Genomic DNA, 23,393 nt, shown 5'->3' with positions numbered 1-23,393 from the left:
AAAGTGGAGAACATTTTCAAATGTAGGACCATTTTTTCTTTTTTCTAAAATTTGCGTGCTTTTAAAAATGTTGAATATAAATGCATGTTTCTTAGGCATGATCACATGGAGGACATGGGGCATTATGCCTAGACAGATGGCAGAAATGCTTCCCTTTCTGGCCAACACCCCCACCCTCCTTCCCAACACACCACACAACATTTGGGCATTTACATGGCTTTACTTACCTGGCCGCATCGTCAGAGGCTACTCCATAACACTTAGCAGGGGTGTAACATGGCAATCATATGAACATGTCAAGGTGGTTTCACAGTCGTGCACCAAGTACTTCTCAAGAAGTGTGTGGCAAGGGACGTGGTTTTCTTCAGCTGCGCATGAGTTTTGTAAAATCACAGCAATTTACATGGGCCTTGCTCAGAGGCTTTCGATCAAGTATCACACATTAAAGAACCAAAAACACACAGAAAGGCACTTGGAAAGTCACACCTCGGCTTCAGAAACAGTGTGTGCATGCCCTCTCAAGCTGACTGCATATCATCATCATCAAGCATCATCAAGCAACAACACCACATGTGCAAACAAGGGAGAATGGTTGGCTCGAAAAGCACCCCCCCCCCCAAAAATAAAACTTGAGGCCCTGGCCACACTCCTCACCCCTTCTCCCCCCGTCGTCTCTAACCCCCTCCTCCTCAGCTCATGTTCGCTTCCCCCCCCTCCATTGCCCGCGCGGCCTGGGCCAAGGGGGCAGAGAGGAGGAGTGTCGCGTGGCTGCACAACTTCCTCCGCCTCCCCCATCGGCCGCGCCATTCCCACCGCCTCCCACGCGGCCCGCGCCACTCACCCCTCCTCCGCCCCCTCCGCCCAGGCCGCGCGGCAAGTGAGGAGGCGGAGGTGGTGCCTGCTGCGCGCACGGGCGCGCCACCCTCCCGCCTCCCCCCACTCACCTCCTCCTCCTCAGCCAGGCCATGGCGGGGAGGCGGGGAGGGTGACGCGCCCGCGCGCAGCAGGGCGTGCCTCCGCCCCGCCTGGGCCGCCGGGCCTGGGGCGGAGGGGAGGGGAGGAGGAGGAGGAGGGCGCGGCGCGTGGGGAGGCAAGGAAGGGGGTGCGCACATGGGGAGGCAGAGGCAGGGTGGCGCACCGGCGTGGAGGCACCGGCCTTACCTCGCCACCGCCGCCCGGCTCGCTGCTACCCCCTCCTCGCTCTCCGCCTCGCCCCCGCGCAGCCATGCACAGTGGAGGAAGGAGAAGCATGAGGCCCCGCGGCCGCGCAACCCAGCTGCAACCAAGGTTGTTCCTGGTTTTGATTGGCACCCGGGGCGGAGGGGAGGGTCGTCAAAACCGGGAAATCCCGGTGCAGCCGGTTATGGCACCCTAAATGCAATTGACCATTTTCCGCCCATCTTTTTGAGAAGTATTTAGGATTAATGACACTTCCTTGTTTATTTAAGATTTGTTTCGTCTGGTTCGTTTGTTAGGTTCTGAGCGCCAATTTTTTTCACTTACTCTTTTACATTCCCACCCATGGGTCATATAATGTACCATGTAATTACCTTTTAACACAGTCCAGCCATCTTGTTTTGGTGTTCTTTCACGAATTTTTGGATATTTCTCCTTTACATCATAAATGGAGGTTATTTGGTCTTTTTTCGCCCATTTTTTCGCCCTCCCCATCATCAAAAGGATAGGCCTGCCAATGTCTTGTGCCGAGTTTATCATATATGACCATTGTTCTATAGTATTTGTGATTCGCAACAATCTTGTGAGTTAGGCTCATGACAACTCAGTAAGCTTCGTGACTAAGCAGAAGTTTTGATACTGGTTCTGTCACAACTCAGTGGAACAAAGTCCTCTTTTTTTGTACAGAGTAGTAGAAAGTGAGACACACAGGTCTACCCACTGACCTGACCCTTCAGAGGAGGTTAAAGTGGGATCATTACACACTGAAAGATTGAATTGGACCCACTGGCTATTGAATTATTAGACCAACAGTCATCCTAACTATAAGTCCTTTTGCTATTGCAAGAAAATTGTAGCTGGAGTTTTTGATAGTCTCTACAATTTTCTGTTTCTATTGCACAAGTTTCTAGTGGTTGGAGATTCTTGAGAATCTCTTGTTTTCATTTGAAAAACAAAAAGCAGGGTGTGGTCTTTAAAATTGCAAAAACTCATCCTAGGTTTGAGAGTTATGTGGGCTTGAGGTTAGGTTTGTGCTGCATTTATGATGTGTGCATAATATCTATGTGTGTAGCATGCTCTAAGTCAAAAGAAAGCATGTGCGAGCATAGTTATTTGTGTACATAAGTGTATGAAGCTTGTGCTGGGGGTGGAGGAATTTGTGTCACATGCTTGTGCAAGGGTAGTGAGCATGTTGAGTGATGATGGGTGTGACAAGAGAAGTAACAGAATATAATGTGTGTTGGGGGTATGAGCATTGTTTGGGTTGTGTGTATTGGACAATGTCTACTCTCTCAGTCGTAGAAGAAGGCAGTGGCACACCCCCCTGACTTAAAACTCTGTGATAGGTTTGCCTTAGGGTCACCATAAATCAGAAATAACTTGAAGGCATACAACAACAGCAGCAAATGCATGAGTACAAGGCTAGCCCAAGATGCTTGCCTGCTTGAAGCCAATACAGTATCCTACCCTTCCCCACACAGAATCGAAGTAGAGCTGGCTATGGAATCTTAGGGGTTATTCATACTGTGAAGATAATCCAGGGTGAATCCGAATTGAATCTTGGTTGTTCACATGCATCCTTAATACACCTATTAAGTTTGGGGGTGGGCTGCCAAAAAAGCCCCACTCAATTCGGGATAATCAATATCTGGTTTCCCCCTGAGTTTTTTTTTTAAAAGATCTGCATTATCAGTAATATGATTAACCAATGTGAACAGACCCGACTAGACCCAGGATAAAACGTTGCATGCCTTGAATATGCTTCAAATGCATTTGCATCATCAACTCCATCTTTATTTGAATGATTGCATGTGTGAGCAAAACTTGCAGAGATGCACATCAATGCGGTTGCATAGTGTGAATGACAAACCTGGAATGCGTGAGATGATTCACATCATCCCACTAAAAGAAAAAAGAAGTGTCTGAATTACCCAAGACTTCAATACTCGTAATGAGATGCTGTTCTTTTCTCACATATGGGAACAACAGGCTAACTTTGGGCATCAGGACATTTGGGTAGGAATTGGGAGAGAGTTATTTTATTTATTTATTAGTTGCACTTCTCTCCTGGCTTTCTTCTGTGAGCACAAGCATGTACAGTAGAGTCTCAATTATCCATCCTTCGGTCATCCAACATTCCAAATTATCCGATGTTGCGGCTGCTTGAGGGCGTGGCTGTAGCCATTTCTGCTCCCCCAGACACGTCCCCAAACATGGCAGCTGCGACAGGTAAGGAAAGAAGGGCGAGTGAAGTCTCACCCTAAAACACGGATCCAAGAGCAGCGGTGGCAGCGAGCAGGGCGAGTTTGCAATTCATCGTTATTTCAAGGCTTTTCTTGGACCCTCCAATCGGACTATCAGCCCGCTCGTTTATGTTGAATAATCGAGACTCTACTGTATATGGCTATACCCCTTCTTTTATCCCTACCACAACAACTTTGTGATGTAGATCTGGTAGAGTGAGTATGACTGGGAGCAATGTCACGTAGTGTGATACATAGATGAGCAGGGTCTCAAACCTAGATCTCCCAAATCCCAGCCCAGAATGCTCACCACACCGGCTTTCTCTGGAGGGCTAGGGAGTCTATGCTGTCCATAGCTGGGGTCTGCTTGCTCCCATTTATTACCCTCATCTACTCCCTGAGAACCTGGGGCTACCCCACTTTCTCTTCTGGTAAAGTGAGCCGTGTGTGTGTGTGTGTGTGTATTTCCATGTGTGGGACATGTTCTCTGCCTTCAGGAATGCCATTGCTGAGACAAATGGCTTATATAGCATCCCAGCTGCAAACATTTTACGGCTGGTTATAAATGGCTTGTTTGAAGCTCCGCTAGGCAAGGGTAGGAATTTCCTCAATTTCAGCAATTTAGGCTTTTAAAGCCCTCCAACAATCCCTTCTCCTCGACATGGGTTATGCTGTACTGGAAGAACGGGACCCTGATTTGGGAAGTGCTGATGGACCCCTGGCTCTGACTCTACTAGGGTTGATCATGGGACTTGTGGCCTTCCTCTCCACTGAAACAAAAGTGCATGCAGTGTGTGTGTGTCTTGTAGGGCTAAAAGTGCACTGCAGCTGCTGATGGCATGGGGAGTGCTATGCAGTCTCTTTTGCTTGCTCGTCTCTTTGCTGGGCAGCTAAGAGACTGCTGGTGGATCAGTTACAAAACATGCATGGAGAAATGAGAGGCACACAGGTGTACTCAAAGTGGTATGCATTATTTTAAGCTTGGCACACATCTTTAAAACCAATTCCTATGGTGGAGCCCTAGCTCTGGCACAGACTACATTTAATGTCGGCTTGGCTTTCAAAGAATGCATTCTTCACTTACTCCAGAGAAAGGAAAGCTTCAGCCCTCCAGATGTCAGTGAAGTGCTGTTCCCATCACGCCTCACCAAGCTGTTGGGTGGATGGGAAATAAAGTCCAGCAACAATTGAAGAAGGTTCTAGACTCTCTCCAACTATGACATAGACCCATTGAAAGTCACTAGAAAACACATCTACCAGGTTATGCCAGGGATATATAGAAAAACCTTCTCTTTATTTGCTTAGCCCTAATGGGAGATGAAATTTGGATGTCACTTTGATTTTTGTGTGTGTGTGTGAATAGTTCAGATTCTATCAGAGGTCTACTGTGTTGTGCCGTATTACAATACCTTTTCCTTTAGCCTTTGTTATTAGGTCTCAAGTACATGACTAGATACCACTGGTATTCAGTTAACTGCAACATTAAAAAAAAAACAATTGAAAACGCATACGAAGCTAATTTATAGAAGATCAAATTTTAAAGTCCCCTTGCCCCAAATTTCTGGTTGTCTAGCCTGCACAATTCTTATTATTTGGGGTAAGCTATAAACTCATAGCTATATATCGTATGATAATCTAAAACATGTGTTTGCTTTTTTAAACAAACAGATGTAAAGATACAATCCCAGAATTTGAAAACCTTAACTCTGTCTGATGTGAGCCATTTTAAACCTAGCTTCAACTTTACTGGCTTCTGAGTAAGAAGGAATCTTTTTGCAGGGTTCTGCAGCTAGAAGCTTGGTTTTAAAGAGAGCTGGTCTAAAGTAATGGATCTCCGTTGAAAAAAAGGGTTGGTAACCTTTTGCCCTCCAGATGTTTTGTCCTGCATGGGCTGTAATCCCTTACTGTTGCTCATGCTCCCTGAGTTTCTGGGAGCTGAAGCCCAAAAATGAGGGAGGAGGCAATGTGTTCCCCACATCAGCTTTGATGATACAATAAAAAATGAAATACGTACGTCTGAGATTTAGAAGCCTTGTTTTAACATCCATAGAGATCTGGGTCTATTTGTACGCTGCCCATGCTGTGTACAGTATTGGTCAGTACTTTCTAATATGGTGCTCTTCAGATGTTTTGGACTCATCTCCCATCAGGTTAACCTGGATGTACATGGCAATTGCCCAGGGGCTGGGGACCTATTTCCCCCGCACTTCACCCCATAGTCACAGCCACCATTTATACCCCTTCTCAATAAAACCTCTTTCTTCAGCCTCTGTTTGCCATTTTTGCTGAAAAATTGTTGGGGAAAAAAGCATTGGGAGGGATGGGGAGGACATTTTGTCTTGAGGGGATGGAGGTATGTTATGAGTTTCAGGATGGGATTTTCAGGTAAAAAAAAATGCCTCCAAATGGCAGGCCCTTGTAGCACAAAAGTAGGTTTTGGAGTGTGCCTATGGGTCACATTTTTTCCATCCCAGTATATTTTTTTCTGAACACAGAAGCTGAATTTATGCATTGTGCTTATTTAATGTGTCTGGATTTTTTTTTCTTAAGCATTCATCAAAGCTAGTGACTATCACTATTAGATAAACTCGCAGTGTTTCCCAAACTTTGTTCCTCCAGGTGTTTTGAACTTCATCTCCCAGAAGCCCTAGCTAGTTTGGTTAATAAACAAGACTTCTGGGAACTGAAATCCAAAACATGTGGATGACCAAAGTTTGGGAGACACTAGGATAAAGTATACAGTGGGCCCTTGGTAGCCACTGTGGTTTGGTTCCTGAACCTCTTGGGGATACCAAAATTCATGAATGCTCAAGTCCCATTAAATATAATAGCATAGTAAAATGGTGTTCCTAATATAAAATGACAAAATCAAGCTTTGCTTTTGGGAATTTATATTTATTTTTTTAAAAAAATTACAAGCCATGGATGGGCGAATCCATGGATAAAGAATCTGAGTACAGAGGGCCCATAAGATCATGCTTCCAATTCTGTGTAAAAAAAAAAAAGACTCTCCAGTGCTGGTACTGGGAGGGTATCACCTCCCTACTTGAAGGCAGCAGGCTACCCTAAAGGGCACAGGGCAGATCTTACGGCAAACAGCTCTCTTCTCCCATACCTGCTGCCTCCCAGCATCTAGTGTCTGAAGCAGCAACTTCACCTGCCTATGGTGATGCTGGTCTTAATAGTGATGCTGCTGTGCATGGAAGATGCATAGGCTTCCATTATTGAACATCTCCTGCTATTGCCTTTTGTGATCTGACGGTAACCAATTAGTTAAGGAGGTCTGTTCCACAGTTACAAAACCCCAGCATTAACAAGATCCTTACATTATTCTGTGGCCATGTTACCCGTTGCTGTACTGGAAGGGGTGGGAGGAAGAAACAACTTGGATTGGTCCTAGGAAGCTCTGTGGATTTAAAAAGGGATCCCAGCACCTTAAGTCTATAAACTTAGTGTAGAGGGAAGAAATTATTAGTACTAAGTTCTTAAATGAAAAAGCCTGCAAAAAGCAAAACAAGCCATGCTAAGCTACACGAAGACTACAGATCAGCAAAGCACCTTTTTGTTACTGCCTGCTCTGCTTCATGGAGGGCCAGTGTGGTGTATTGGTTTCATTGTTGGACTATGACTCTGGAGACTAGGGTTCAATTCCCTGCTCAGCTGTGAAGCCCACTGGGTGACCTTGGACAAGTCCCACTCTCTCAGCCTCAGGGGAAGGCAATGGCAAACATCCTCTGAACAAATCTTGCCAAGAAAACCCCATGATAGGGTTACCCTAGGGTCACCATAAATGGAAAACTACTTGAAGGCAAACAACAAGAAACTGTGCTTCATAAGCAAAGGACAGATTTTAAATCATGAGTGTCTGTTGTAACCAGGATGTAAAACATTTAAGGGATTTATATCATACCTTTCTCCCAAAATGGGATTCAAGGCAGCTTACAATAATTTAAAAAGACAGAACTAAAACATTGATTACAAAAGTTAAAAATAAATAAATATTACCAACATTAAAACATAAGTTAAAAAGAACATAGTTAAAATCAGTAAAAACCATTAAAACATTAAGATAGCATACCACATCAAAAAGTAAAATTCATCCACCAAAAGCCTGCCTAAATAAAAATATCTTCAGCTGCTGGGGGGAGGGGGGAGAACATGACAGAGCTCAAAAAACCCTTTTTATTTCAGCTTTATTTCCTGGAAGATGTGGGGGGTGGAGTCTAAAAAAGTAACTTTTCTAAGCTCTTTGCTGGAGGGCAATCTGATAAGGTGCTCCTGACTTTCCCTTTACTTCCCACTGAGTCTCCAGTGTCTTCAGTGTTTGTATTTTGGGTGGTCAGGGTTAGTATCTCTATACATATCTCCCTCCATATCTTGAACAGTCCCCATCCCTCTGGATGTGAGATAGTTTGTAAATACAGAGAAGGAGACAGAGAGACCTTCTTTTTCTCCTCTCCTCTCCTGGGTGGCTCCAAGCAGTTATTTGGGTGTGTACAGAAGCTATTTGGAGAGGATTAAGTTAGGACTAAAATGTGATGCTCTCCAGGAAATGACAGGCCAGATAACAGCTCGGCCTCAGAGGAGCCTTGCCTTAGTTTGTCAGTGGTTTTGATGCTGCTCTGATAAACAGTGTCGCTCCTCTCCCACCCTGTCCAGCTGAGCTAGCAATCCTGGGCTCTCTTTTACAGACTTTGGAAGCATCGCTGTTCTGTATGACAGCACCCAGAATCCCCTGGACATGCTGGGAAAAATGTTCTTCCCCTGGGAGTTGTCATCCAAATGAGTGATGCTTCCAAGCCCTGCTCTTTTTCACAATGGAACCAAAGCAGGATTTGATTAATGCTGGGGTTTTGTAACTATGGGACAGGCCTTCTTAAAGTATAGACAGTTGCTGGGGAGGCCCACATTCCTCCCAGCTTCAAGTTATTTTACTGGGTCAGATTACTGAGGCTGGATGAGCTCTGCAGCCCTCCCCTCCATGGGTGATGTTGGGGAGCTGAGACACTTTTCTGATTTTGTATGGATTTATTTGGTGTTTGTGCTCCTGCCTGCCTGCCTTGTTCCTTACTTCTTTCCATGCTTCCCTCTCCCTTTCTTTTCTGATGGACTTTAGGCAACTCAAAAATTGCCTTTTGATTTTTGAGTTCCTTGTTGGTCAAATCCTGGGGTACTGTCAACTAGACAACAATACTGGACCTCATACCAATAGGCAAAAGGAGCCACCTGCCTCAGGTGACAGATTTGGGACACAGCAAATGGTTAGTTGTCTACAATGTTGTTGTTCCATTTTTACTGTCAGGGAGAGGGCAAAAACACTTGGGACAGGGGGTCTGCCTCATGTGCCAAAATAATTTGGCTGTCTTTGGATACTGTGCACCAGTACTATGGACTGGTGGGGCAGAATTTGCTCTCTGCCTCAGCCAGCAAAATAACTTGAGTGCATTTTACAGCCCAAGACACATAGTCTTCATAAACCAGAGGCGCCTTACAGACGGGCCTAAGCGGCGCCGTCATTGGGCCAGGAATACGTGCGAGGGGCGGCGCTTCTGGACGCGCCTTGCCCCTTGCGCATATTCCATACGGCAAGATGGCGGCGCCCTATACAGACGGGTGCGGCCATCTTGACGTAACGGACGCACAGCGTCCAGATGTCTAAACCCGGAAGAGCCGTCGCGAGTGCACGCTTTGGCACTTGTGGTGGCTCTTCCGGGTTGCCGGAAGGAGTGCGATTTCTGCACTCCTTTTTTGCAGCGCTGAGGAGTCGCGCGGTTTGGCTGCTGCGGCTCCTCTGCGCTGCAACCGGCAGCGGCCCAAGACCGCCCCTTTTGGGCGGTCTGTAACGGGTCTAAGTTAGGGGAGGTTCAAACAAGGAATTCAAGGTGGTATCCTTACTTAGGAAAACTATAAGGCCAAGTGGTTAAATCTTCACCCAGCTCTGCCACTGATGACCATGTGATCATGTGTGAGTGGCTCCAATGGGTTTCATTTTCTCCCTTTCATAAAATGTCAGCCTCAATGAGCTTTAATTAGTAATTTGATGTACTTTACCATATTCTGGAGGGTCCAGCTAAAAGCTGCCTGCAAAGGATTATTATCCCTTTCTGCTGAGTGGCTAGATTGTTGGACTGGACTTGGGAGAACTAGTTTTAGTCCCCACTGAACCATAAAACTCCCTGGGTGATTTCAGCCACTCTCTTATCCTGGGCTACTTCACAGGGATGTTGTGAGGATAAAGTGGGGGTGGAGGAGGACAGCGATGCATGTTACCTTGAGTTCAGCAGAGGAAAGGAAGGAAAGTTATAAAAGTAACAAATATCTGTGACAAGCACCCAACTCTGATGCAAGCAGGTCCCTGAATTCCTTTGCTGGTTGCTCCTTCTGACAGGTTTAACTGGCTACCCACACAAGGAGGATCCTGCAAAGGCCAGAGCCAGATCTGAGGACTACATTGGCTGGCTGCAACAAAGATCCAGAGAGACCGGGATCACATCTGGTACTGGAAGCAAATCCTCTTGTTGTTTGTGGAATTTCTTGTCAGTTTCCAAGCTTAGCAGATATCACTGAGCAGCAGTTGGGGCATCCCTTTACAACCATGGTCCCATCAAGTGTTTTAGATTGCATCCCATCCTATTGGCTTACATTGACTAGACCTGATTGAAGTGGGAAGTCCAATAGCATCTACAGGGATCCAGATTAGGGAAGGAAAAAGATCATTAAAGTGAAAGCAGTGGCTCTTTTGAACCTCTAGAAGGCTCTCCTTAATCCTTTTCTGTTTAAGCATCCAGCAGGCAATCTTCTAATTTTGGAACAAAAAAAAAAGTAACCTAGATGTTTTTGAATTATAGCTCATGATTTAATATAGATGTATTGATCATTTTGTGGATCGCGGTTTCCACAGTTGGCGATCATGATCACAGCAATCAGTAAACTCTTTTCTCTGTTTAAGGTACACACTTATCACCATTATTTAAGTCCTGATTTCTGGCCGTTTCGAGGTAGATGGTTCCTAGGACTGATAAATCATTGCACTTCTTCAGTAAGCTACAAGTGAAATTGCAACTGAATTTCTTACAATGTCACAATGTATTTAATTTTTTCTGTATTTTTATCCCACTGTGATCAGTGGGAAGCTTTGGGTGGGGAAGTGAAAGGTCTGATTCAGCCTGTAGAAGCCATTTAAAAAATAACTAAGCAACTACAGTAAGCAAAAACAGAAACAAGTGAGCAACCTTTTTTTAAAAAAAAATCAGTTTTAAAAACCAATTTATCTAGCACTAAACACATATTTATTTAAACATGATTGTTCATGAAATGTCAAGAAACAGGGTTTAGCATTCATTTTGGATTGGAAATATCCAATTAGGATAAAGACATGCTGTTAAAATGGTGATTACCAGAATGACATGTTTCCTTTATTTGTTTATTTTAAATCATAGACATTGTGATATAGTACTCTTTCATTCAAGTAATAATTTAGTAATTGTTTTAAATTGCCATGGCAGCATGTTAACATTAAATAAGAGATCGTAGTTTTTGCGGGTTTTTCAGGCTATGTGGCCATGTTCTGGAAGAATTTATTCCTGACATTTCACCAACATCTGTGGCTGGCATCTTTAGAGAATTAAGATCAGTTAAAAATTACAGGGCAATAAAATACTGTAGTGCCCTCAACAAAGGTGAAAGGGTGCTGCACTATGATGAATACATTTCCTCGAGATGTCACAGTTGATGTCAATATCATATTGATTGACATTGTTCCCCTTTTCAAAAATCCAAAGTTTTCTGTGACAGGAAAGACAGAAAAATAAAAATCAGTGAAAGGATTACAAATGGATGCTAATGTGTGGACTGCCTGTAAAATGTGAGTGACTAATTCACAGAAATTGTACACTAAATGCCAAGTGTGGAAATAGTCTGGTCCCAGAGAGTACTGCCATCGTTTGGGCCAGATTCTGCTCTTCAGCAGAGGTGATGCCATTTTCCAAGAAAAGACTTAGCAACATTCATGGATCCTGATCCTTTCCCCTCCCAAGCATGGCAGAACACTAGGGGTGGTTTGATAGGCAAGAGCTTGCTTGTTCGTGTAGATCAGTGTGCCATGAATTTGCTAAGGATATATGCATATAGACCCAGGAATGTTGTTAAAGAAACTATCATAATAAATAATAATAGGAATGCAGAAATCAGAATATAAAGCAGATTGTTGTTTTTGTGTGCCTTCAAGTCATTTCTGACTTTTGGCGACATTAAGGCAACCCTTTCACAGGGTTTTCTGTGGTCAGTGTGTATGACTCGCCCAAAGTCACCCAATGGATTTAGTGACTGAGTGGGAAATCAAACCCTGGTCTCCAGAGTATAGTCCAATGCTCAAACCACTACACTATGCTGATGCACCTTAACATCTAGAATGCCACCCATGAATGGAGGCAAACCTCCTCTGAACAAACCTTGCTAAGAAAATCCCATGATAGGTCTGCCTTAGGGATGCCATAAATAGGGAATGACTTGATGAAGGTACACAACAACTACAAATACACACATACAGACAAAGAGTCAACAACTAGGAGCTGCCTTGTGCCAAGTGAAACCATTCTTCTCATCTAGTTCAGTCCTGGGTGTTCCAAGGGTGGGAATTTTCCTCTCATGATTTAATTTACAACCCCCACAGCCTCTTCCCACTGGCTGTGGGAAGGAGGGCTTCTGAGAGTTGTAGGCCAAATTTATCCACCCTCCCAATCTTGAATTCACTCCATTTATGCTAATCCTGCCCTTTCCGCCTAACTCCGTTATATATCTGATTGTGATCTTGTTTTATGCTTTGCATGAAAATGTGTGTGCATATTTTGTTGCAAAGTTTCCCTGAGACATACACTTCTGAATGCATTTTTTTCTGAGAATACACATTTCATTGTCCCAGTGATAGATGTCTGCCTGCATGCACTTTTTAAAGATACATCATTTTAGTTGGGTACATTTATTTGTGTCCAATTCTAAAAGGAAAGAAAGAATGCAATGCTTGTGGTTTCCTTCCAATGACAGGAAACTGAAAGATATATAGTACTCACACTGATTAACAGTCATAAGTGTGTGCGTGCATGCGCACGCTTGTGCCTTCAAGTCGCCTGTTGACCATCAACTTTTCAAAGGGTTTTCTTAGGCAAGGAAAACTCTGAGGAGTTTTTGCTTATTCCTTCCTCTGCCTACAGTACCTGGTATTCATAAGCAGTCTCCCATCCAAGTACTAACTAAGTACTAACCCTGCTTCGCTTGCAAGATCAGAAAGAGTTTGGTTCCTTTAGGGTATTTAGATCCTTAGCAATATTATTAACAGACCACAAATTGGATAAATTGACTTTAAAAATAAATTAATACATATTTCTTTCCTATCCCTAACTCTGACAGACAGCAGCTTCCCAGCCTTCTAGGCAAGGGTCTTTCTAACTCCCACCTTAAATGACTGATAAGAAAGAGGGACTCTTTTTCATGCAAAGCAATGTTATTGTTTACCACTGAACTTACAACACTTTCCCAAGATCACTGAGTAGAGAGCATGGTTCTGAGTGGTTCCTGTTATGATAAACCAGTTAGACCTGATTTACACATTAGCTTTGTTCTTTTCCCTGTTGTCTTATCAGTTGTATGTAACATGTGAGCAGCCAGGATCACATGCTTGCTCTCCACCACCCTCGAAATCCAGTGCTGCACTTCACTGAGCCACTGTTGTCAACGGAGGAACAACTTTGTTGTGTGGGCCTCCGACAGCATGGACTTTTGACACATTGCAGGCATATTTCACTTAACATAGCCTATAACAGGCGCTCCTTTCTACAAAGTCTTTTTACATGTGATCAGACCCCCCCCCTGTCTTCCTTTTCTTCTATGTAGCTGGAAATATTTCAGCAGTGTCAGCACTGGGAGAATAGTGAAGAAGGGCTGGAGGAACATAGATTTTCAATAGAGAGTTGTTGCAGCATAGCTGCAGTAAACAATGCAATAAACAAAGCTTGGAGTGGATATATTCTAGCCTAACTTGCTGTAACCATAAAACAAATCTGGGGGTAGATGTGTTGACCATGTAGCAAAGTACAATAATATCCAAAATCCACCAGTGATACTGTTTTTGGGCCAACCAAATGAAAACAAAAATACAAGTTGTAAGCTTTCAAAGCTTCGCTGGCTTCTTCATCTGGCAAAGATGTCAAAAATCATACAGGATTTCAACATCTTTGCCTAATGAAGAGGCCAGTGAAGCTTCAAAAGCTTGCAACAGGTATTTCTTTGTATTTGGTTGTCCCAATAAAAGGTATCACTGTTTGGTGGATTTTGGATATTATTGTACGTTTCTGTAGCCATATGTGCCTGGCTATAATTGTCGGCAAGATAAAGCAGCTGCCTCCAAAATCCCTAACTGAGCATGTGTGAACAGCAAAAGAGAGAGAAAAGGGGAGAACAAATAACCCTGCTTCACTAAATACCCCAGCATGTTAAAAAAGCATAGATTTGGCCACCAAAATGGCAAACCATAAACAAAGTGGAGGCTGGTTAAAGAAAAAGTCACCCCTTGATGTATTTTGGAAGAAGCTTTTAAGTGGTCTCTAGAAAGTTCAGTGTGTTTTGGTCTCCTTACACAAGGATTTACCTGGCATAGTTGTTTCCTTTCACGTGTACATATTCTTAGTGTTGGGTGAAAAAAAATGCTGAAACATGTTGACCTGGCTCAGCCATGTAAACCTACTGGGTGGCTTTGGGCCAGTCACACTCTCTCAGCCTCAGAGGATGGCAGTGGCAACCCCTCTCTGAAGAAGCATGCCAAGAAAACCCCATGATAGGTTTACCTTATTAGGGTCACCATAAGTCGGAAACAATTTGAAGGCACGCGACAACAAACAATGAAAGCTATCCCCCCCCCCCAATGTTATTTCTGCTTCTGGTAACAAATTTGGTGTTAAGTAATGTTTAGGAACACATCTACTGCGTTAGCTGAGGTATATCTGTACCAGTCCAATAGCAAGTCATTGGTGATGGGGAAGCGGGGGATAGCAGTCATATTGCAAAGATTACATGTCAGGTCCTTAATCTGCAAAGTAGTCTGATTCCTTTTTTTACTATTAGCTACTATAGACTAGAGTGGAGTGGGCCAAATATTGTCTTGCAAACCCCAAGGTGTTTTTTTACTGCCTTCCCCAAAGCCGCTGTAGCCCTGAAAAAGTGAATGAAAAATGATCGACTGCTATACCCAAAGACATTCAGAGGAGACAATTTTGTAAGAAATTACTCCTAGACGCTCTCACCGTCCCCCAAACCCCTTAAATCTCAAGAAAACATAGGATTCCAATCACTTTCAGTTATAATTTTCAGCTGATTTGGAGGCACAGAAGCCAGAAATGGGTCTTTGGGGACAATAAATAAATAAATAAAAAATCCGCACCATATTTGCACACCCTTGGACTCATGCCTAAGTACAGTTCCTCACCTCAGCTAGAGAACACCCATTAAATCCATAGGCTTTACCTAAGTGTTGATTCAGTACTTGATTCAAAAGGTCTGCGGAGTAGCAAAAGATTAGGAAGGTAAACAATATTTGTGAATTCCCTTGTTGTTGGCATAAAAAGGGGGTCCAGTTATGTGTGTCAGTATGTTATGAGGCGCTTTTTACATTTTTAAAATGATTTTTCATATTTGGGACTGGTACAAAAAATGTTATTTTTACAATACACATTCTATTTGTGCAAAAAAATGCCATCTTTACATACAAAATATGGTGCATTTTACAGAGTACAATAATATTTGTACAAAAAAAAATTTACACTGAAGTATAGTGTTTTTGTGAAAAATGAACCTATCACAAAGAAATCCAAAATATTGGGGGGGCCTCAAAAATGCCCAAACACATAAATCTCACTTAGCAAGGAGAAACATTTTGACATTTTTGTCCTCCTGTGTGAGACTCTAATAAGCAATGATTTACATCTATAGTTGGGGATAGCAATCTGAGATGGTTTTATTGCTCTGTTTATCTTTTTATTAGTGTTACATTTGTTGACATAAGTGTTTCTCTGTGTGTGTTTGTGTATGATTCATTGCATATATTTCTATAAGAACCAGTGTTAAAAGCCTGGTTAAAAATATAGTAAACAAATAATTAAGCCAGTATGCAGCTACTTTTGGATGTTTTTTTTTCCTGGTAAATCTTGTTAAACTGGTGTCCAGATCCCAGATTCGTATGGTGCATAGCGCCTGTCTTTCTACTGGTGCCTCTCCCTCTACAAACAGTGGTCACCCATACACTGATATAAGAATCCAGTCCATCCACCACCACCACCACTTGCAGTAAAATGCAAAGTGTTACTCTATACAGAATTGAGGGAGACAAATCCTAAGAAAGTGACCCAGAGGCTGTGCAGACCGCTCCTAAAGGGTGGCCTGCAGCTGCCTCCAGCTGTGCCAGATCAGGGCCACGACAACCACACACTGCACCCCCAATCTGGCCTTTCCAGGGCAGAAAAAGGAAAGGGCACAATAGCAGCGACGCCGTGGCTTTAAGGCACTCCTTTGGTGCTGTGTTGTGTAAACACAGCACTAGAGGAGCGCCATGATGTCATGTGCCATGTGGAGCAGCGCGCAGTATCATGCTGCTATGGGGGCAGAGTCGGGTGTGTGTTGTATGGATGCCACACTCTGACTCCACTCCCAGCCAGCCTTAATGGCCGGTCTGCACAGCCCCTCAGTTATGGATTCTACCCAGCAAAAGCTATTTGGTGGTTGAATACTTTTAGATTTGGGGCTTTGAATGAAAGGATATGTCATGTAGAAAAGCAGCTGTGCTTAAATTAGCAATGCAAAATGCCCCAGTTAATGAAGATTTGCATTCTCTCTTAAGGATGTGATAACTTAATATAGATTCTCAATTCTGGAGAGAGTCAGAGAGGATTTTAATGCACCACAGTGAGCGTGTATGTGCCTTCAAGTTGTCTATCAATTTAGGGCACCTCCTTGAACGTTATAGGGTTTTCTCAGGCAAGGAATACTCAAAGGTGGTTTGCTCTTGCCATCTTCTGAAATACAGCCTACAGCACCCAGTAATCCTTGGTGATTTTTAGATCTTTGCTTTCACTCAGCCCCTCAGTCACATGTTGGACTGGTACTGTGCTGGAAAGTATGAGCTTTTCACTTCAGGTAGAAGCAAGATCACATTGCTGTCCATTTTGTGTTGTAAGACACCAACAATTTCTTCCTCAGGATGTTGACTGCCATCATGACTTACATCTTCTACTGGATATCTCCCTTGTTGATCCTCCAGAGAGTCAGGGCGAACTGGTAGGATGTGAGAGACTTCAGAGTGGTGATGAGCTTCTTGGTCATCCAACATCCACCTGTTTTCTTTTTGAATTTTGTATGGAATAATCTATCAGAGTGGCAGCTAAATGGAACTTCCATATTCAGAGACAGTATACCTCTGAATACCAGGTGTCAGTGACAGAGAGTAAACAACTGTTTGTCTTTTTGTTCTTTGTTTCTTGGCCTCTTAGAATGCTCTGGCTGGACCAAGTGGACTTAGTTTTCACAGTGAGGAATTCTGGCTCAGACTCCCCGCATCCACTGCCCTATAGATGTGGTGGACCACAACTTCCATCATTCCCAACCAAACACATTTGGAATACCCCAAGCTGGAGAAGGTTCTCTTCAACAGTTAGAGCATGGCAAGAGCGACACTGCAAAATATTTGGTACAATACTTATTCCAGCACTGATGGGGTGGGAGATGTAGCTCAGCAGTAAAGCAGACAACTTGGATGTGGAAAATCCCAAGTTTGATCTCTGATATATGACAATTGAAGTCCAAAACAACTGAAAGGCCAAAATTTGGAAACAACCTAGTATATGGCGAGTTACAGACCGCCCAAGACGGGCGGTCTGCCACCGCTGCTGGTTGCTAAGTCCGGGAACCACAGCAGCCAAACCGTGCGGCTCCTGGGCGCAGCAAGAAAGAAGCACCAAAATGATGCTGCTTTCTGGGCCCCGGAAGTGGCGCCACAAGGCGCTAGTCGCGCACTCACGGCATCACTTCTGCCGCGTGATGTCCGGGCACTATGTGTCCGCGACGTCAAAATAGCGGCCCCTGTGTGGACAGGTGCCGCCATTTTGTACGGACTCAGTCCGTATTAGGGTTGAGGGGCATCTGGAAGGGACGCCCCTTCTCAACCCTAACACACCCCTTTCTAACCCTAGTATGCCCCTTTGGCGCCTCTGTAACGCGCCTATGGCAGCTACCTGTGATCTTGTCCCTCAGCCTCTGGGCAGAGGATTTAGCTCGGGGGTGGGGGGTGGGGGTTCTGAGAGAATATGCCTGGAGATAGAGCCAGTTCTCAAAATATGTGGTAGGATGAGAGCAAATTATCATCATTCCCATTTGTATGTGAGTGAACAAAACTTAGGACGAACTTAATTTTGTCACAGAATGAAGGGAAAGAATTCTGCCCTGTTCTGCTTTCTTTAGACTGCTTCTGCAGGGAAAGGCAGTATATTTCAGTGTCTGCCAATTTAAAAATAACTCACTCTGCTAGTAATAAAACAAGTCAGTTACATTAGTCAAAGAGTTGGTCCTGGAATTTTTAACACTTTTTTGGACTATTGTCCCCGACTTGCCCCCAAGCAGTATGGTCACGGTTTTGTAGACATGACTTTGGCGAATACAACTGCTAGACATGCCAGGCAGCATAGTTGCTGGTCTGTGTGTAGATGCTAGGGTTTGTGACTCAAAAAGTAACTTTTCTAAAATGTGGAAAGGCTATATTTCCAGTAATTGGCTATATGCAGAGAAGGATTTTTTTAAAAAAATGAAACATTTACAAGTATTTAAAAACGTAACCATTGCCCACGTACAGTCTGAACTAATACAATCCAAAATTTCACCATCTTATCCTGCAGAACTGAAGATGGGGCTGTGAAGCACTTTCTCCTGGCCTGAGAAACACTGGAGTCAGAATGACCGTGTTGTTGCTGAGCTCTTGGTGGGGCTGCATATTTGGATTTCCTGCCTCCGTTTGTTCCCCAGAGAGACAAGGCTGGACACTTCCCTCCATTCCCAGAGGCTGACAGCCATATTTCATGCTGCTTGTTCAGCGAAGGTGCTGTGGTGGCCTCCTGCCCTTTGGGAATGTGCTTGGGATTGTTTCCTCTGTCGGAGCATCAGATGGCTGTCAGCGCAGGGGGGATTTATGGCCCGGGTGTCTCTTCCCTGTGTCTATGGAGGCGGGAGAGCCCTGTCCTGCTGTGGAATTTATTTCCTGCCCTCTGCTCCCACCTGTTGCAGAACACACTCTTTATCTGGTTAATGATGCCTCCAAAGCCTGTTGGCTTGGCTTCCGGGTGGCAACTCCCGGAGCTTTGGGTGGCCTTGGCTTTGGCTCTTTGGCCACTGGAGGTTTGTGCTTGTTCCATCCTTCATGCTGTGCGGCTCCAGGCAGGCAAGCCGGGTGCTGTCAGATGCAATAAAGGAGCCCAGGAAAACAAGTCTGCTCTTTGGCTTGGAGAGATCAGAGACCTACACTGTGCTGCCTGGAGGGACTTGGCTTCTTTCCAGTTTTCATAGTGTAGAGGCAACTGAAGAGAGATTTTCCAGAGGTGTTATCCCAGCCTGTATTCAGCAAGTATGAGAGCCAGTGTGGTATCATGGTTTGAGTGTTGGACTAGGGCTCTGGAGACCAGGGTTTGAATCCCGCCTGGGCCATGTAAACACACTGGATGACCTTGAGCAAGTCACACTCTCTCAGCCTCAGAGGCAGGCAATGGCAAATAACTCTTGAACAAATCTAGCCATGAAAACCCCATTATAGGTTCACCTTAGGGTTGCCATAAGTCAAAAACAACTTGAAGGCAAACAATAACAACATTCAGCAAATGCTGAAAGGCAGGTAGACCAAAAATGGCCAAGGATGCGGCCTTTGTAATGCACAAACTGTTCACTTCAAAAATGTGACTTGTTCCATTGGTAGTACCTCTGTTGCATGCATTCCAGATCCCATCTGAGCTTAGAAGTTGAGCAGGGTCAGCCCTGAGTTAGTACTTGGATGAGAGACCATCAGCAAATAGAGGTGCTGTAGGCTGTACAGTTGGCCTTCCACATTTGCAGCTTTGACTTTTGAGGATTTGATTATTTGCGTGTTTGATTACTATGTTCTCTCTAGGAATCTCTAGGTCCTCCAACGCAACTGTTAAACAGAGTTGTGCTGGAGAACCTAGACGTTCCTAGAGAAAATACTTCTCTAGGCATTTGTAGGTCCTCCAGCATGATTCTATTATTGACTTCTGGCAGATGTTGACCATAGAGTTGCACTGGAGAACCTGGAGATCCGTAGAGAGGTGTTCTCTCAGGTAAAAAGAACAGTGCTTTTTGGGGCAGTTTTTCCACATTCACTGGGATCCTTTACCCCTAACTCCAGCAAATGTGAAGGGACCACTGTATTTCAGAGGAAAGAACTGGCAAAACCATCTGTGAGTATTGCTTTCCTAAGAAAACCATGTAGTCACCATGAGTCAACAGGTTACTTGAAGGCGTGTTGTACACGCTGCCTTGTGTATTGTAGTCTGCCATGCAAAGATTTAGGTGAAATCAAAGTGGACAGTTGAAGTAATCATGCCATATTTTATAAATCTGAAACAGCCATACATAGATTTTTAAAGTTCTATGGGGAGACTGAAGTTCCTGTGGGAAATCTTTTAAAAGGTGACCCTTCAGCCTTGTTTCCAACCCTCTTGGACTTTACAATCATTGAGATTGATTGAAAAGTTCATAATTGTGCCTGTTCATTCTGATTTCATACTGTATTAAAACAAATTGACCTGGAGGGCTGATATAAAAGGTCTCTTATCATACTAGGAGCTGACAGAAGATGTTCTGGGATAAACTATACACACACACATACACACACACGGTGGTGGTTTGTACCTTCAAGTAGTTTCTGACTTATGGTGCCCCTAATGTGACCCTATCATGGGGTTTTCTTTGCAAAATTTGTTCAGAGTAGGTTTGCCATTGCTTTCTCCTGAGGTGGAGAACGTGATATATGTATCTCCAAAACAAAATCAGAAAGAACAGGAACAAAATTAAGGTCTTTCTGGTCTTTTAAATCAGTTTGGATGCACTACAGTCTTATAACTTTTAACTGTTTTTCTTAATTTATTTGTTATGTATTTGTCTTGCTCTTCCTTTTGAGAACATAAGATGTAGAGTTTGGAGCTCCCAGGAAAGTCCTATTTAGATGGCAATCCAGTCTTTATCTCTGTTACCTGTAACATTCTGTTTGCTACATGATTAGATGCAGCCAATGGTGTGGCACTGTTGCAGATCAGTTTTCTCCTACTTTCTTACCTGTGAATTTAGAAAGCAGATAAGGAACTGTAGTAGTACTATGGTATGATGCTGCAGGAGGAAGCAGTCTTTCAAAAAGAAAAAAAAAGGGTTTGTGGTCAGGGTTTGGGTGAGATATTCATGGAAACTAAACACACATCACCTTCAGCTCCATCATAAAAAGGGAGTTGCATGATATATATGAGGAAAGACAGCCCACAACCTAGTACTCTCAAAATAATTTGGATTTTAGCTCTCAACAGCCCTGGTCAGTATGATCAGTGGCCAGGAGTGCTGGGTGCTATATTCCAAAATATATGGAAGGTACCAGATTGAGGAAGGTTGAGATAAGAAATAAAAATAAATAATTGACTTCTCATTTATTTTAATAGGCATTTGTGGTGGTGATGTGGTTTTGGACTTTGGGAATTGTGGCTTGTGAAATTACCTTGTATTTGGGCAGAGGATCCAGCAAGATATAGTCTGACTAATTTGATGTGTCTGAAAATCTTTAGGTGTTTTAGCATCCATTGTGTGTGTGTGTTTACCTCCTGGGGCAAGCTAATGCATTTATGTTATCTGAGGAATGTGTTCTTTAGTAAGACTCCTTTCTAGAGACCCAGTGTGGTATTGTGGTTTGAGCATTGGACTACGACCCTGGGCACCAGGGCTTAAATCCCCACTCTGCCATATAAACCCACTGGGCAAGTCACTCTCACTCTCTCAGGGCAAACCCCGCTGAAGAAACCTGCCAAGAAAACCTCATAATATAGTGATGGTGAACCTTTTAGAGGCCAAGTGCACAAACTGCAACCCAAAACCCACTTATTTATTGCAAAGTGCCATGTCCCTCTGGCTTTCTAGTAACAAACTCTGGCAAACTCTGTGCTGGGGAGATGGCACATGTGCCCACAGAGAGAGCTCTGAGTGCCACCTCTGGCACACGTGCCATAGGTTCGCCATCACTGTTTTGCCTTAGGGTTGCCGTAAATTGGAAACAACTAGAAGGACACAGCAACAACAAGACTCCATTCTGCTATCTTGGGCTGCAGAGTATAGTACTTAGTTAAAAGCTCCTAACTGTCCCCCACTTCCTTGAATGTCTAGGACCAGCATTCCAAGTGTGCTTGACAAGAATGGTAGGTTGGCATGCAATCCAAAAACCAATCTATTCACCAATAAATCTGCCAGCCTCCTTTTTAAAACAGCAGCAGGCTAGGATACTTACTTGTAATTAGTGCCATTTCAGTGTTTGAGGACTGCACATGAACAATAAACAGTGTGAATGGAATAGCATGGGACAAGGAGCAGGAGTTTTCTTTCTTTGTCTTGGAAAGCAAAAATAGACATCATTCTGGTTGCAGGACCAGCTTCAGATGGAAGGGGAACTGGCTTTAACACTCCGTGCCAGTCTTTCCCACAGGCTGTCACTCTTTCAGGTATGTTGAACTACAGCCCCCATCATACTGACCCACCTTGATTATTTTTGTTAGGGATAGGAGGATTTGTAGTCCAACATATTTACAAGTATGCTAGCTTGTGGGAAGGTGTACTCTATATAGCTTATTCCTGGAGAAATGAAGAGGAACAAACTTTTTAGTCCATCCCCTCCTTTAAGTTACAGTCAAATTTACCACGGAGCCAGCATGATATAGTAGTTTAAGTGTTGGGCTCTGGCTCTGGAAAGCAGGGTTCAAATTCCCACATGGCCAAGGAAACTCACTGGTTAACTTTGGGAAAATTACATTCTCTCAGCGTCGGAGAGTGGCAAAGGCAACCCAGCCCCTTGCCAAGAAAACCCCATGATATGTTCACTTTAGGGTCACCATAAGCCAGGAACAACTTGAAGGCACACAATGACAACAGAAACAGCTTGGATCCCTTTCAATATAGACAGCTAATATATTCCTTCATATATATTAGTATATATCCCCACATTCCACAGACAATTTAAACTAAGTCATTTAAAAAAAAAAAGGGGGGGGGGGTTGGAAGTCACCCAAAATGTACAGTGGCACATCTAGTTCCAGGTGGGATGAGGAAAGACTCAGAGCCTTGGTTAAGGATAGCCCAGCTGCCCCTGAGCTGTTGTTTTGTATGTGAAGACCACCCATTCTACATTTTTTCCATCTTTGGATGACAACTTCCCAAATATGAATCAATTTTAAATTTCGTTTGGCCACAGAACACAAAAGGCCACATATAACACTGAGCAGAAGCAGTCAAAAAAGCACCTTGTGTGCATTTAGCAGCATGCTTTTTATCTGCTAAATGTAAGTTCTTCCTTTTGGTCAGGGCGTTTTAATTGTGGGATCCAATGTGTGTATTTGGGGCTTGTTTTGGTTTTTTTGCCTATTCCAAAATGCATTCCTTCCCCTCTTTCTGACTTGTGTGGTAGATATTAGCACTCTGTTTACCTTTTGCAACAATGTAATTTTTGCTTGGATCTCCATGGCTTACACACAATAATTTACAATCCCCTGGGGTTCCTTGGGACAGTTTGCAGCTTTTCTGATGAAATGAGCAGTAACAGGTTCAGGAAAGAAGACCTGGCCCATCATGATAGATTTCCCATGCAGAGGAGATTGACAGGTGGGCATGCTTCAGAGCACACTCTTAGCT

General features: G+C 43.7%; 1 protein-coding gene across 4 annotated transcripts in view; it reads left to right on the top strand.

Annotated features, from left to right (window-relative positions):
- Nucleotides 1-23,393, top strand: part of RARG (retinoic acid receptor gamma) — a 168,290-nt gene that overhangs the window by 111,121 nt on the left and 33,776 nt on the right. The window contains exons 1-2 of one of the 4 annotated variants that reach the window (XM_042452764.1): nt 9,812-9,915; nt 16,952-17,148. The exons of 1 other annotated variant lie outside the window; for it this stretch is intronic. In XM_042452764.1, the coding sequence (XP_042308698.1) occupies nt 16,953-17,148 (196 nt within the window). In that variant the 5' untranslated portion in view covers nt 9,812-9,915; nt 16,952. Of the gene's footprint in view, nt 1-9,807; nt 9,916-16,951; nt 17,149-18,417; nt 18,433-23,393 lie in introns of those variants that run through there. 2 more of the 4 variants (XM_042452763.1, XM_042452766.1) reach the window with 2 other exon arrangements.

Source organism: Sceloporus undulatus, chromosome 2, assembly GCF_019175285.1.
Source record: "Sceloporus undulatus isolate JIND9_A2432 ecotype Alabama chromosome 2, SceUnd_v1.1, whole genome shotgun sequence".
Taxonomy (NCBI): Eukaryota; Metazoa; Chordata; class Lepidosauria; order Squamata; family Phrynosomatidae; genus Sceloporus; species Sceloporus undulatus.
This window is presented reverse-complemented; position numbering and strand designations above follow the sequence as displayed.